The sequence below is a fragment of the Pseudophryne corroboree genome, chromosome 12, assembly GCF_028390025.1.
Source record: "Pseudophryne corroboree isolate aPseCor3 chromosome 12, aPseCor3.hap2, whole genome shotgun sequence".
Classification (NCBI taxonomy): domain Eukaryota; kingdom Metazoa; phylum Chordata; class Amphibia; order Anura; family Myobatrachidae; genus Pseudophryne; species Pseudophryne corroboree.
The window spans coordinates 116,346,777-116,362,365 of record NC_086455.1 but is presented as its reverse complement, the minus strand read 5'-3'; the positions used below and the strand labels follow the sequence as shown (position 1 = coordinate 116,362,365).

Below are 15,589 nucleotides of genomic sequence, written 5' to 3'. Positions count from 1 at the left end.
ATCAGCCTGGAGATGCAGTGCTGGGTTGGCTTGGTCGGATTCCCTGACTGAAAATATTTTATTCATATAGAGCATTTAATAGGATGCATTCTATATATATGTACGTGAGATGCACAGAGGGATATTTGCTCTCTGGCATCAAGATAAGTACGTTGTCCATATCACCCAGAAGATGTCATGGACACGACAGTGGTCAGGTGATACAGATCCCATACGGCACATGGAAGTATTGCCGTATAAAGGGAAGGAGTTAGTTGGGTCGGTCCATCGGACCTGGGGACCACGGCAACAGCTGGGATATCCAACCTTTTTACCCCAAGTTACATCTCAGCTGAAAAAGACACCGTCTTTTCAGCCTCAATCCTTCCTTTCCCATGAGGGCATGCAGGCAAAAGGCCAGTCATATCTGCCCAGACATAGAGGTAAGGGAAGTAGACTGCAGCAGGCAGCCCCTTCCCAGGAAAAGAAGCCCTCCACCGCGTCTGCCAAGTCCTCAGCATGACGCTGGGGCCATGCAAGCGGACTCAAGGTGGGGGGGTAGTCTCAAGAGTCTCAGCGCGCAGTGGGATCACTCGCAGGTTGACCCCTAGATAGTACAAGTATTATCCCAGGGGTACAGATTGGAGAGTCGAGACATCTTCTCCTCGCAGGTTTCTGAAGTCTGCTTTACCAACGGCTCCCTCCGACAGGGAGGCAGCATTGGAAACAATTCACAAGCTGTATATCCAGCAGGTGATAATCAAAGTACCCCTCCTACAACAAGGAAAAGGGTATTATTTTTCCACACTATATTGTGGTACTGACGCCAGACGGCTTGGTGAGACATAGTCTAAACTGAAATCTTTGAACACTTACATAAAAGGTTCAAATCGAGATGGAGTCACTCAGAGCAGTGATAGCGAACCGGAAAAAAGGGGACTATATGGGGTCCCTGGACATCAAGGATTACCTCCATGTCCAAATTTGCCCTTCTCAACAAGGGTACCTCTGGTTCGTGGTACAGAACTGTCAATATCAGTTTCAGACGATGCCGTTTGAATTATCCACGGCACCCCGGGCCTTTTACCAAGGTAATGGCCGAAAAGATGTTTCTTCAAAGAAAAAAGGCATCTAAATTATCCCTTACTTGGACGATATCCTGAAAAGGGCAAGTTCCAGAGAACAGTTGGAGGTCGGAAGAGCACTATCTAAAGTAGTTCTACGACAGCACGACTGGATTCTAAATATTCCAAGAATCGCAGCTGTTTTCCGACGATACGTCTGCTGTTCCTAGGAATGATTCTGGGCATAGTCCAGAAAAAGGTGTTCCTCCGGGAGGAAAAAGCCAAGGAGTTATTCGACCTAGTCAGAAACCTCCTAAAACCAGGCCAAGTATCAGTGCATCAATGCACAGGAGTCCTGGGAAAAATGGTGGCTTCTTACGAAGCGATTCCATTCGGCAGATCTCAGGGGATTTGCTGGACGAATGGTCCGGATCGCATTTTCAGATGCATCAGCGGATAATCCTGTCTCCAAGGACAAGGGTGTCTCTTCTGTGGGGGCTGCAGAGTGCTCATCTTTTAGAGGGCAGCACACTCAGCATTCAGGACTGTGTTCTGGGGACCACGGATACCAGCCTGAGAGGCTGGGGAGTAGTCACACAGGGAAAAAATTTCCAAGGAAGTGTGGTCAAGTCTGGAGACTTCTCTCCACATGAATATACTGGAGCTAAGGGCAATTTACAATGCTCTGAGCCTAGGAAGACTCCTGCTTCAAAGTCAACCGGTGCTGATCCAGTAGGACATCATCATGGCGGTCGCCCACGTTATCAGACGGGGCGACACAAGAAGCAGGAGGGCAATGACAGCAAGGATTCTTCGCTGGGCGGAAAATCATGTGATAACACTGTCAGCAGTGTTCATTCCGGGAGTGGGCAACTGGGAAGATTTCCTCAGCATAAATGAATTCCACCCGGAAAAGTGGAAACTTAATCTGGAAGTTTCCACATGATTGTAAACCGTTGGGAAAGACCAAAGGTGGTTATGATGGCGTCCCACCTGAAGCGCCAGGTCAAGAGACACTCAGGCAATAGCTGGGACGCTCTGGTAACACCGTCGGTGTACCAGTCGGTGTATGTGTTCCATCCTCTGCTTTTCATACCCAATGTATTGAAAATGATAGGAAGGAGAGGAGTAAGAACTATACTCGTGGCTCCGGTTTGGCCAAGAAGGACTTGGTTCCCGGAACTTAAAGAGATACTAAGAAGGGTCTTGATTCGGCAAGAACCGTGTCTGTTCCGGGACTTACCGCAGCTGCGTTGACGCCAAGGCGGGTGAACGCCGGATCCTAAGGGAAAGAGGCATTCCGGAAGAGGTCATCCCTACCCTGGTCAGAGCCAGGAAGGAGGTGACCGCACAACATTATCACCACTTAGGTGAAAATATGTGCCAGGGTGTGAGTCCAGGAAGGCTCCACGGAAGAATTTCAACTAGGTTAATTTCTACATTTCCTGCAAACAGGAGTGTCTATGGGTCTCAAATTGGGTCCATTAAGGTTCAAATTTCGGCCTGTTGATTTTCTTCCAGAAAGAAATTGGCTTCAGTTCCTGAAGTCCAGAAGTTAAGGGAGTACTGCATATACAGCCCTTTTGATGTCTCCAGTGGCACTGGGCGATCTCAACGTAGTTTTGGGATTCCTAAAAAATCACATTGGTTTAAACAACTCAAATCTGTGGATTTGATATATCTCACATGGAAAATGACCATGCTGTTGGTCCTGGCCTCGGCCAGGCGAGTGTCAGAATTGGCGGCTTTATCTCACAAAGCCATATCTGATTGTCCATTCGGACAGAGCAAAGCTGCGGACTCGTCCCCAGTTTCTCCTTAAGGTGGTGTCAGCGTTTCACCTGAACCAGCTTATTGTGGTACCTGCGGCTACTAGGGACTTGGAGGACTCCAAGTTGCTGGATGTTATCAGGGCCCTGAAAATATAGTTTCCAGGTTGGCTGGAGTCAGGAAATCTGACTTGCTGTTTATCCTGTATGCACCCAACAATGCTGGGTGCTTCTGCTTCTAAGCAGTCGATTGCTCGTGGGATTGGTAGCACAATTCAACTTGCACATTCTGTGGCAGGCCTGCCACAGTCTAAATCTGTTAAGGCCCATTCCACAAGGAAGGTGGGCTCATCTTGGGCGGCTGCCCGAGGGGTCTCGGCATTACAACTTTGCCGAGCAGCTACGTGGTCGGGGGAGAACACGTTTGTAAAATTCTACAAATTTGATACCCTGGCAAAAGAGGACCTGGAGTTCTCTCATTCGGTGCTGCAGAGTCATCCGCACTCTCCCGCCCGTTTGGGAGCTTTGGTATAATCCCCATGGTCCTTTCAGGAACCCCAGCATCCACAAGGACGATAGAGAAAATAAGAATTTACTTACCGATAATTCTATTTCTCGGAGTCCGTAGTGGATGCTGGGCGCCCATCCCAAGTGCGGATTATCTGCAATACTTGTACATAGTTATTGCTAACTAAATCGGGTTATTGTTGTTGTGAGCCATCTTTTCAGAGGCTCCGCTGTTATCATACTGTTAACTGGGTTCAGATCACAGGTTGTACAGTGTGATTGGTGTGGCTGGTATGAGTCTTACCCGGGATTCAAAATTCCTCCCTTATTGTGTACGCTCGTCCGGGCACAGTACCTAACTGGAGTCTGGAGGAGGGTCATGGGGGGAGGAGCCAGTGCACACCACCTGATCGGAAAGCTTTACTTTTTGTGCCCTGTCTCCTGCGGAGCCGCTATCCCCCATGGTCCTTTCAGGAACCCCAGCATCCACTACGGACTCCGAGAAATAGAATTATCGGTAAGTAAATTCTTATTTTTTCCACTGTGTTGGCTTGTGCTCTGTTTTTTGTTTTTCTCCTAACAATACATTACATTTTTGTTTTTTTTAAATCCTGTTTAAGCTTTATGGTTAAATAAGCCATGGATTTTACAAGTCATCACTTAGTCAATAAACCCCACATATTGGGTGTTAGTCAATAGATTATCACGTCCGATCTCCCGTCTAAAGTGACGGGAGATGCGGGGGTGATATTCAGTTAGATCTGTTTTTAGTGCTGATTGCACAGATAGGTCTGATTTAGCCCTTAAAGCAGCTAAGCCTGACCAAAGTGCTGGGCGCGATCGTGGAAAGTGCCGTTTGGGCGTCAAAATGGGTCACTTATTGTGTGTTTCAGTATGCCACCGCCAGGAGGTGCAAGATGAAGTGCAGGTGCCAGCAGCCATCGCACCCAAATGTAGATACAATAGAAAAGCTCAGTTTGGGCGCCAACTAGTGGCTGCCAGTGTGATAACAATTGAGTTGGTTATCTGCTTCACCCATATAGTATCAGCTATTGGCATGCTTCAACAACCGTGTGAGGGAAAGTAAATAACATTTTCCAATAGTAAAGGTGGGTACACACTAGGCGATGTGTTCTATGAGCGACGTGTGTTCCCTACCAATGCCGGTGCGGTTGTCAGCAGTACGTACACACTGAGCGGTATGCAAACTATATTGCTCAGTGACGTCATGTTGTATGTTGTGGCCGGGTCATGCATGCAGTCTTTGGACGACCGTCCAAATTGAGTTTCATGCACGGCCGACAGCGAGGGACGCTAACGACTGGCGGGGCCGCTCATTGCTCGTCGTTCAGCATACACATTAGTCGATATGGTAAACAATGTGGATCAGGAAGTGCAAAATGAGCGACGTTGTTTACTTTATCGGCAAGTGTGTACCCACCTTAACACAATTTATGTAAATTTAATTTGCCTAACAAATAGTGAAATTGATGCATTGTAGCTTCCTTTGTCAGAACAGCTGTTTACTTATCTAGACCAGTGGTTATCAAGCTATTTTAGTAAATGGAACCTTTCATAATATTCAGATCTGAAGGCCCCTATACTTTACCGGCAAATTGCTGCAATGTCCCGATTCCCCGACGACCGTATTGTGGGGAATCTTGAATATGAAATCCAGGATTTTTTAAATAAAGAATTTAACCGATTCCCTTGCGGATTGTTGATCATCGATGGTCAACAGTTGGGGAATGGGGGGTCAGATGTATGGGGGCCTTACTGCGGCGCCCTACCTGCATTTATCCTATCCCGCTTCATAGACGGGCTACAAGTTTGTGGTATCTGATCTACAGAAGTTTTACTGCTTTCTTGATACGTTCTCAGTTTCTTCACTGATGTATCTTGTTTCTTTTGAAGGGTTCAACTCCTTAGCCAATTATCCATGAATATATGTCCTTAAAATTAGCAATTAAAAACTGTCCCTATAGTAGACTTAGTCGGTGCAGCAAGGCATAGAAATTCTGTGTGAGGTTGAGAATATGTGACCGCCGGTCATCATACTGATGCCGGGATCCCGGTTTTAAGATGGCGGATGGTGGTGTGGGGGGGGAGCAGCGTGCGCTACAAAGCCTCTTGCGGGCTCAACGCCACAGGTTCTATTCCCACTCCGTGGGTGTCGTGGACTTGTGAGGTTGAGGATCCTGGCGCCGGTATTGTGACCTGGTATTGTCACATAACTACATCCCATGTGGTGTTGAGTCCTCGTGGTTGGTAAGGATCTTCTGGAGGGAACCAGCTGTGGATTGTCCATATGCTATCATAGGTGGTATTAAATGTCGCCGCATGAATTTTGAACCTACTGTATATACAGATTTTGGACCACCAGCAGTTATTGTCCTCTATTACACTGTTGTCTTGCAGACCCTTTGGTGCGTTGTGGTGGAATAGTGTGGTTCTATCAGAATCCAGTTTATGAAACTCTGATATAGAGTAATGAGAAATTACCTTTAATTTCAAGAATAGATAAAAAGTCCCACATTGCACCCACAAGTGATGGCTGAAATAGGTTTCTTCAAAATTCCACCACTTTCCATTTGCTCCAAAATAGCCTCACATCCTTCAAACCCCCGCGTGCCACAAAATGCTCCCACCTACTCCTAGGTCACAGGTACTCAACAATTCTCCCCACGTGTCTAACCTTACCTGCCCTGCCAGAGGCTTTCTTATTGGTTTTCTGTTGTGATCTCGATATGTTGTAATTAGGATGGCACATCAGGAGTGATACAGATGTGGTTGGACTTGTCATCGTTACCTCCTGCTGCATTAACATATCTAGGCATCACTGCGGCTTCCAAGTATCTGGTATAAGTAGACTCCTCCCGCATGCATGTGTGATCCAGTGCTGCATCTGAAGAAGCAGCATCAGATCTCTTGCTACACCATCGACTAAATGAACCCTGAGGTCACGCAGACCGGCCGCGGCAGCTCCGTACCTGAGGCCAGGGAATCCGTCGAAAGACAAAAACCCTGGCATTGGCACACCCAATGCCAGGGTCTCCAGACTGTCAGTCACTTGATGTCTGCAACCGTACTGCACATACTTGTTACGGGTCCGAAGCATCTGCAAAGTACCAAACATCTGTGCATTTGCCATTAATATTTCAGACCTTCATGTGGAAGCCTGCTTCCCCCTATGACTGCGGTAGCGTCTAGTTTCCCTTCGTGGAGAGGACCTTTCCCATAACTCCCTGGGTCCATGTCACAAACTATTTGGAATAGTAACCTGTGGCGAGCAAAGTGGAGTGTAGCGAGACACAGCCTGAAGCGTGGTGAGCGTCCATTGGTGCTTAGAAAAAAAAACCCTCACGAACGGAGAAAACATTTAGGTGCTGTAAGGGCGGAAGTTCTCTCCTGCCCTCTCGCTATGTCGCTTCCAGGTCCTGATCACGACTGTAACATAGACACAACCCTATGACTGCTCTCTGTTTTGTAGCAGGAAGTTAGAAATGGGGCACACTCACAGATCTGGTGGCCACAGGCGAAGGCTCACATGTTTGTGCACTGCTGATCTAGATGTTTCCTAATGGTAACTTGGTTTGGTTTATGTTCATTCCAAGCCAGTGACTTGTAGTTCTACAATTACTGTGATCCTGTTTTTTGCTATTAGTATATTCTACAGTGTTGTCCGGGATCAGTACTAAATGCCGCCGGTCGAAATACCAACGCCGGAATCCCGACCACACAATCTCGACAGGGGTGGCGAGTGGAAGGCAGCCCCTTGCGGGCTCGCTTCGCTCGCCACGCTGCGGGCACGGTGACTCGCTACGCTCGGCACACTATTATATTCTCCCTCTATGGGTGTCGTGGACACCCATGGAGGGAGAATATGTCGGGATTGTGGCCGTCGGTATTTCGACCGCCGGGATTCCGGCCGGCGGCATCTTGACCGCATCCCTGTTGTCCACATTAGGGACCTCTCTGTGGACTTCGAGTTGGCATAAGTGAGACTATTATACAAATTGAGATTTGGGTTTACAAGAAATTCTGATTTATCCCTTACAAATGGAAAGATGACAATTTACATTCTGTGTTTTTATTTTCTTAAATATCAATATTCACACTCTTGACTACTAGTTCCCTGAAATAAGTGTCAGCAATGGGTGTAGAAGAGGAGTCCACTTTCATCTGAGGTTCTGTGAAATAGAAGTGCTGATTTGATGCATCCAATACTAATACTTTAATATGGTTGTGATTTTAATAAGTAGCAATTAGTTTACAGTTGTAGCAGCTGGTCACTCCAGAAGACCATATAGCGGCCTGCTATCCTAGTGTGTCCCATATCTTCTAGAGAGCATGTATTTATGCTCCAGCTCATTTCTCAGGCCAGAGCAGACCGCACCAGATGGACAGCAATAAGCCTCGGGCACCCTGTGTGAATTCTTATCATCCATTCACTCATGAGAGTCGGCACGTTTAAAAAAAAATAAAATGATCCCACAGTGTCTCTAGAGCAAAGCATTATCCTATTATCTGCTGCAGCTATATAATGGTTTACTCCTGCTCACTGTGAGAGACGTCTGACGTGCTGCAGAAGCGTATACCTAGGGAAGAGATGTGTTGGTTGTGTTGCCTAGTACCGTAGGGTAGCAAACGAGCAGCAATTAAGTTAATTTGGAGTTTTTTTTAATGAAATACATGTTTAATATTCACAAACTTGTGTTCAGCAATATCAGCATTTGTGGATGGCCCATGATATCACAAGGCTGTGAAGAATAACTTGTACAGTATATGTTAAGACCAATTATGGGACATGTCTGTGGGATGAAGGATTTCTACAGCGAATGCACTGTAGGAGCAGATCCAAGCGTCTGGTGGCCAGTCGTCAATCCTGTTCTTCTGGAGACTCCTCTATCACGTAGATAAACTACAGTGTAAAGATGGGGCTGAAATGTGGCGGAGTGGTAAGCACAACGCTCACAAAGCCGAGGGTCCAAAAAGTTGGGGCAAAATTCAAACACTTAAATTCTAAGGGTCTCCAGCTTCAAGGGGAAAATATTTTGCAAATGTAGGTGTATTCAATTGAAGTCGGAAAGACTGCAGTTTCCGGCTTTTTTTTTTTTTTTTTTATCGAATCATGATTCAACCTATTCAATGGAGCTGCCGTTTTTCCAACTTGTCGGAAAACACGTGGATTGGCGGATTAGCCGTGGATCCACGTGTCTTGTCGAATCAGCAGCCAATTCTGACAGTTTGTTGGCCCGTTTTCGACAATGCTGATCCGACTTCAAAAATAGTCCGATCGGCATTGTCGAAAACTGCCAAAGCCTGTCGGAAATGCCCGCTAATTGAATACTACACTGTCGGATCCTCTCCGTCGGAGAGGATCCGACATGCATTGAATAGACCCCATAGAGGTAAACTCTGTACACAGTCTTGTGAAGGGGAGTTTGTGCTGCTTGTCCAAAGTCCTAAGAATTATTACACAGTCATTACATAACATTTATCCATGCAGCGTCTTCCCAGTCTAGATCCCCTTTTCAAGCGCTGTGACTGCAATTAACCCTGTGTTTTGTTCTCCTTGTAGGTGTGTCGTAGTGTTATTAAATCCCAGGAAGAACAAACAGCACCATATTCTGAACAGTTCCAGGTGAGTGTACGATGGCTGTATCCAATGTAATATTAATGATTGGCTATCTCCTTACTAATCTGTGATCTACTGTACACTACACAAGTAGCATTTGTATTCCTCATTTTAATACATTGTTACTGCTCCTCCATAGACTATTTTTTAGTTTTGCTGTAGTTATTCTTAGTCAAAAAAAACTCTGAAGTTAGTTTCAGATCATGTTGTCATTGCCATGCTGCATCAAACCTCAATATCTACATACTAGAAATGTTTAAATGGCATTGCATGCTCCAGTGTTTCTGTGCTGAGCAGCCCTTGCCTTATAACCCAGATACCACCAGGGCTTAAAGTGGTCCTGGAGAGGTGGTGGAACTCATTTACTCTGCCACTCCCCCCCCCCCCCCCCACCACCCCCTTCCCCCACACGCACATTAAGCGTAGCCAGGGCCAGTGCTAGTGTTTTCGGCAGCCCCCTGCAAACTATAAATTAGTGCCCTACTTCCCAATCTTACAAAGAAGCGGCGTGATCACACAATAGTACCCCCAATTCAAATGACACCACACAGTAGCACAATCTTATTCACAGCACACCACATGTAGTACCCCTGATGCCACTCAGTAGTGCCTTTTATTCACGTTGCACTGCACAATGGTACCCTTTGCACGTTATGCCACACACTAGTGCCCCTCATATACAATTCCCACAGTAGGATTGGGATCTGAGGAAGGGGGAGGTGGTTGCACCTCGTCTGTAACACTAGCGCCGTCTGCATCATCTACTGATGTAGGTGATACTGCAGGCTTTTCTGTTGGAATTACTACACAAGGCAACAGAAGAGGTGGAACTAGTTCCCCCTACCATTACAGGTGGTGGACCTCAGTAGCACCTCGTTTCCCCCCCACTTTAACCCCTGGATGCCACTATTCGGCACATATGCTGCAGGTGAAGCTCTGGGTTTGCTCAATGTTTGTATACACTTTTTCCCAAATCATTTGATCCCGTCTTATTTTGGCCAAGCTGTTCTTGCTATTTTTCTCTAACGTCCTAGTGGATGCTGGGGACTCCGTCAGGACCATGGGGATTAGCGGCTCCGCAGGAGACAGGGCACAAAAATAAAGCTTTAGGATCAGGTGGTGTGCACTGGCTCCTCCCCCTATGACCCTCCTCCAAGCCTCAGTTAGGTTTTTGTGCCCGTCCGAGCAGGGTGCAATCTAGGTGGCTCTCCTAAAGAGCTGCTTAGAAAAAGTTTTTAGGTTTTTTATTTTCAGTGAGTCCTGCTGGCAACAGGCTCACTGCATCGAGGGACTTGGGGGAGAGAAGTCAACTCACCTGCGTGCAGGATGGATTGGCTTCTTAGGCTACTGGACACCATTAGCTCCAGAGGGATCGAACACAGGCCCAGCCATGGAGTCCGGTCCCGGAGCCGCGCCGCCGACCCCCCTTGCAGATGCCGAAGATGGAAGAGGTTCAGAAGCAGGCGGCAGAAGACTTTTCAGTCTTCCTGAGGTAGCGCACAGCACTGCAGCTGTGCGCCATTGTTGTCAGCACACTTCACACAGCGGTCACGGAGGGTGCAGGGCGCTGGGGGGGCGCCCTGGGCAGCAATGTATAATACCTTTTTATGGCTAAAAAATACATCACATATAGCCCTTGAGGCTATATGGATGTATTTAACCCCTGCCAGATCTCACAAACTCCGGAGAAGAGCCCGCCGAAATAGGGGGCGGGGCTTATTCTCCTCAGCACACAGCGCCATTTTCCTGCTCAGCTCCGCTGTGAGGAAGGCTCCCAGGACTCTCCCCTGCACTGCACTACAGAAACAGGGTAAAACAGAGAGGGGGGGCACTTTTTTTGGCGATATTACTATATTTAAGCTGCTATAAGGATACAACACTTATATAGGGTTGTTCCCATATATATTATAGCGCTTGGGTGTGTGCTGGCAAACTCTCCCTCTGTCTCCCCAAAGGGCTAGTGGGGTCCTGTCTTCAATAGAGCATTCCCTGTGTGTCTGCTGTGTGTCGGTACGTGTGTGTCGACATGTATGAGGACGATGTTGGTGTGGAGGCAGAGCAATTGCCGGTAATGGTGATGTCACCCCCCAGGGAGTCGACACCGGAATGGATGGCTTTGTTTATGGAATTACGTGATAATGTCAGCACATTACAAAAATCAGTTGACGACATGAGACGGCCGGAAAACCAGTTAGTACCTGCCCAGGCGTCTCAGACACCGTCAGGGGCTGTAAAACGCCCTTTACCTCAGTCGGTCGACACAGACCCAGACACGGACACTGAATCTAGTGTCGACGGTAAAGAAACAAACGTATTTTCCAGTAGGGCCACACGTTATATGATCACGGCAATGAAGGAGGCTTTGCATATCTCTGATACTACAAGTACCACAAAAAGGGGTATTATGTGGGGGGTGAAAAAACTACCTGTAGTTTTTCCTGAATCAGAGGAATTGAATGATGTATGTGATGAAGCGTGGGTTAACCCAGATAGAAAAGTGCTAATTTCAAAAAAGTTATTGGCATTATACCCTTTCCCGCCAGAGGTTAGGGCGCGCTGGGAAACACCCCCTAAGGTGGATAAGGCGCTCACACGCTTATCAAAACAAGTGGCGTTACCGTCTCCTGATACGGCCGCCCTCAAGGATCCAGCTGATAGGAGGCTGGAAACTACCCTAAAAAGTATATACACACATACTGGTGTTATACTGCGACCAGCCATCGCCTCAGCCTGGATGTGCAGTGCTGGGGTGGTCTGGTCGGATTCCCTGACTGAAAATATTGATACCCTGGATAGGGACAGTATTTTACAGACTTTAGAGCAATTAAAGGTTGCTTTTCTTTATATGCGAGATGCTCAGAGGGATATTTGCACTCTGGCATCGAGAGTAAGTGCGATGTCCATATCTGCCAGAAGAAGTTTATGGACACGACAGTGGTCAGGTGATGCGGATTCCAAACGGCATATGGAAGTATTGCCGTATAAAGGGGAGGAATTATTTGGCGTCGGTCTATCGGATTTGGTGGCCACGGCAACTGCCGGGAAATCCACCTTTTTACCTCAGACCCCCTCCCAACAGAAAAAGACACCGTCTTTTCAGCCGCAGTCCTTTCGGTCCTATAAGAACAAGCGGGCAAAAGGACAGTCATATCTGCCCCGAGGCAGAGGAAAGGGTAAGAGAGGGCAGCAAGCAGCTCCTTCCCAGGAACAGAAGCCCTCCGCGGGTTCTGCAAAGCCCTCAGCATGACGCTGGGGCTTTACAAGCGGACTCGGGAACGGTGGGGGGTCGACTCAAGAATTTCAGCGCGCAGTGGGCTTGCTCACAGGTGGACCCCTGGATCCTGCAGGTAGTATCTCAGGGTTACAGGTTGGAATTCGAGAAGTCTCCCCCTCGCCGGTTCCTAAAGTCTGCTTTGCCAACGTCTCCCTCAGACAGGGCGACGGTATTGGAAGCCATTCACAAGCTGTTTTCTCAGCAGGTGATAGTCAAGGTACCCCTCCTACAACAGGAAAAGGGGTATTACTCCACGCTATTTGTGGTACCGAAGCCGGGCGGCTCGGTAAGACCTATTCTAAATCTGAAATCTTTGAACCTGTACATACAAAAATTCAAGTTCAAGATGGAATCACTCAGAGCAGTGATAGCGAATCTGGAAGAAGGGGACTTTATGGTGTCCCTGGACATAAAAGATGCTTACCTGCATGTCCCAATTTGCCCTTCACATCAAGGGTACCTCAGGTTCGTGGTGCAAAACTGTCATTATCAGTTTCAGACGCTGCCGTTTGGATTGTCCACGGCACCTCGGGTCTTTACCAAGGTAATGGCCGAAATGATGATTCTTCTGCGAAGAAGAGGCGTATTAATTATCCCTTACTTGGACGATCTCCTGATAAGGGCAAGGTCCAGAGAACAGCTGGAGGACGGAGTAGCACTAACCCAAGTAGTGCTGCAACAACACGGGTGGATTCTGAATTTTCCAAAATCTCAGTTGACCCCGACAACACGTCTGCTGTTCCTGGGAATGATTCTGGACACGGTTCAGAAAAAGGTGTTTCTTCCGGAGGAGAAAGCCAAGGAGTTATCCGAACTTGTCAGGAACCTCCTAAAACCAGGAAAAGTGTCTGTGCATCAGTGCACAAGAGTCCTGGGAAAGATGGTGGCTTCTTACGAAGCAATCCCATTCGGCAGATTCCACGCACTAACTTTTCAGTGGGATCTGCTGGACAAATGGTCCGGATCGCATCTGCAGATGCATCAGCGGATAACCTTATCGCCACGAACAAGGGTGTCTCTTCTGTGGTGGTTGCAGAGTGCTCATCTGTTAGAAGGCCGCAGATTCGGCATACAGGACTGGGTCCTGGTGACCACGGATGCCAGTCTGAGAGGCTGGGGAGCGGTCACACAGGGAAGAAACTTCCAGGGAGTATGGTCAAGCCTGGAGATGTCTCTTCACATAAATATACTGGAGCTAAGAGCGATTTACAATGCTCTAAGCCTGGCAAAACCCCTGCTTCAGGGTCAGCCGGTGTTGATCCAGTCGGACAACATCACGGCAGTCGCCCACGTAAACAGACAGGGCGGCACAAGAAGCAGGAGAGCAATGGCAGAAGCTGCAAGGATTCTTCGCTGGGCGGAAGATCATGTGATAGCACTGTCAGCAGTGTTCATTCCGGGAGTGGACAACTGGGAAGCAGACTTCCTCAGCAGACACGATCTACACCCGGGAGAGTGGGGACTTCATCCAGAAGTCTTCCACATGATTGTGAACCGTTGGGAAAAACCAAAGGTGGATATGATGGCGTCTCGCCTCAACAAAAAACTGGACAGGTATTGCGCCAGGTCAAGAGACCCTCAGGCAATAGCTGTGGACGTTCTGGTAACACCGTGGGTGTTCCAGTCAGTGTATGTGTTTCCTCCTCTGCCTCTCATACCCAAAGTACTGAGAATTATACGGCAAAGGGGAGTAAGAACGATACTCGTGGCTCCGGATTGGCCAAGAAGAACTTGGTACCCGGAACTTCAGGAGATGCTCACGGAAAATCCGTGGCCTCTACCTCTAAGACGGGACCTGATTCAGCAGGGACCGGGTCTATTCCAAGACTTACCGCGGCTGCGTTTGACGGCGTGGCGGTTGAACGCCGAATTCTAAGGGAAAAAGGCATTCCAGAAGAGGTCATTCCTACACTGGTTAAAGCCAGGAAGGAGGTGACTGCACAACATTATCACCGCATTTGGAGAAAATATGTTGCGTGGTGTGAGGCCAGGAAGGCCCCACGGAGGAATTTCAATTGGGTCGATTCCTACATTTCCTGCAAACAGGATTGTCTATGGGCCTCAAGTTGGGGTCCATTAAGGTTCAAATTTCGGCCCTGTCGATTTTCTTCCAGAAAGAATTGGCTTCAGTTCCTGAAGTCCAGACTTTTGTAAAAGGAGTACTACATATACAGCCCCCGGTTGTGCCCCCAGTGGCTCCGTGGGACCTTAATGTAGTTTTGGATTTTCTCAAATCCCATTGGTTTGAGCCACTCAAATCGGCGGATTTGAAATATCTTACATGGAAAGTAACCATGCTACTGGCCCTGGCTTCAGCCAGGAGAGTGTCAGAATTGGCGGCTTTATCGTATAAAAGCCCATATCTGATTTTCCATTCGGACAGGGCAGAACTGCGGACGCGTCCTCATTTTCTGCCTAAGGTGGTGTCAGCGTTTCACCTGAACCAGCCTATTGTGGTGCCTGCGGCTACTAGCGATTTGGAGGATTCCAAGTTGCTGGACGTTGTCAGGGCATTGAAAATATATATTTCAAGGACGGCTGGAGTCAGAAAATCTGACTCGCTGTTTATACTGTATGCACCCAACAAGCTGGGTGCTCCTGCTTCTAAGCAGACGATTGCTCGTTGGATTTGTAGCACAATTCAACTTGCACATTCTGTGGCAGGCCTGCCACAGCCTAAATCTGTCAAGGCCCATTCCACAAGGAAGGTGGGCTCATCCTGGGCGGCTGCCCGAGGGGTCTCGGCATTACAACTCTGCCGAGCAGCTACGTGGTCGGGGGAGAACACGTTTGTAAAATTCTACAAATTTGATACCCTGGCTAAAGAGGACCTGGAGTTCTCTCATTCGGTGCTGCAGAGTCATCCGCACTCTCGCGCCCGTTTGGGAGCTTTGGTATAATCCCCATGGTCCTGACGGAGTCCCCAGCATCCACTAGGACGTTAGAGAAAATAAGATTTTACTTACTGATAAATCTATTTCTCGTAGTCCGTAGTGGATGCTGGGCGCCCATCCCAAGTGCGGATTGTCTGCAATACTTGTACATAGTTATTGTTACAAAAAAATCGGGTTGTTCTTGTTGTGAGCCGTCTGTTCAGAGGCTCCTACGTTGTCATACTGTTAACTGGGTTCAGATCACAAGTTGTACGGTGTGATTGGTGTGGCTGGTATGAGTCTTACCCGGGATTCAAAATCCTTGGGTCATAGGGGGAGGAGCCAGTGCACACCACCTGATCCTAAAGCTTTATTTTTGTGCCCTGTCTCCTGCGGAGCCGCTAATCCCCATGGTCCTGACGGAGTCCCCAGCATCCACTACGGACTACGAGAAATAGATTTATCGGTAAGTAAAATCTTATTTT

The 15,589-nt window shown here is 47.9% G+C and overlaps 1 protein-coding gene across 5 annotated transcripts in view; it reads left to right on the top strand.

Moving 5' to 3' along the window:
• The window catches only part of MAPKBP1 (mitogen-activated protein kinase binding protein 1), a 373,799-nt gene that overhangs the window by 165,943 nt on the left and 192,267 nt on the right, over nucleotides 1-15,589 (top strand). For all 5 annotated transcript variants that reach the window (XM_063947904.1, XM_063947905.1, XM_063947901.1 and 2 more), the window contains exon 4: nucleotides 8,901-8,963. In XM_063947904.1, coding sequence (XP_063803974.1) covers nucleotides 8,901-8,963 — 63 coding nt within the window. The remainder of the gene's footprint in view (nucleotides 1-8,900; nucleotides 8,964-15,589) is intronic.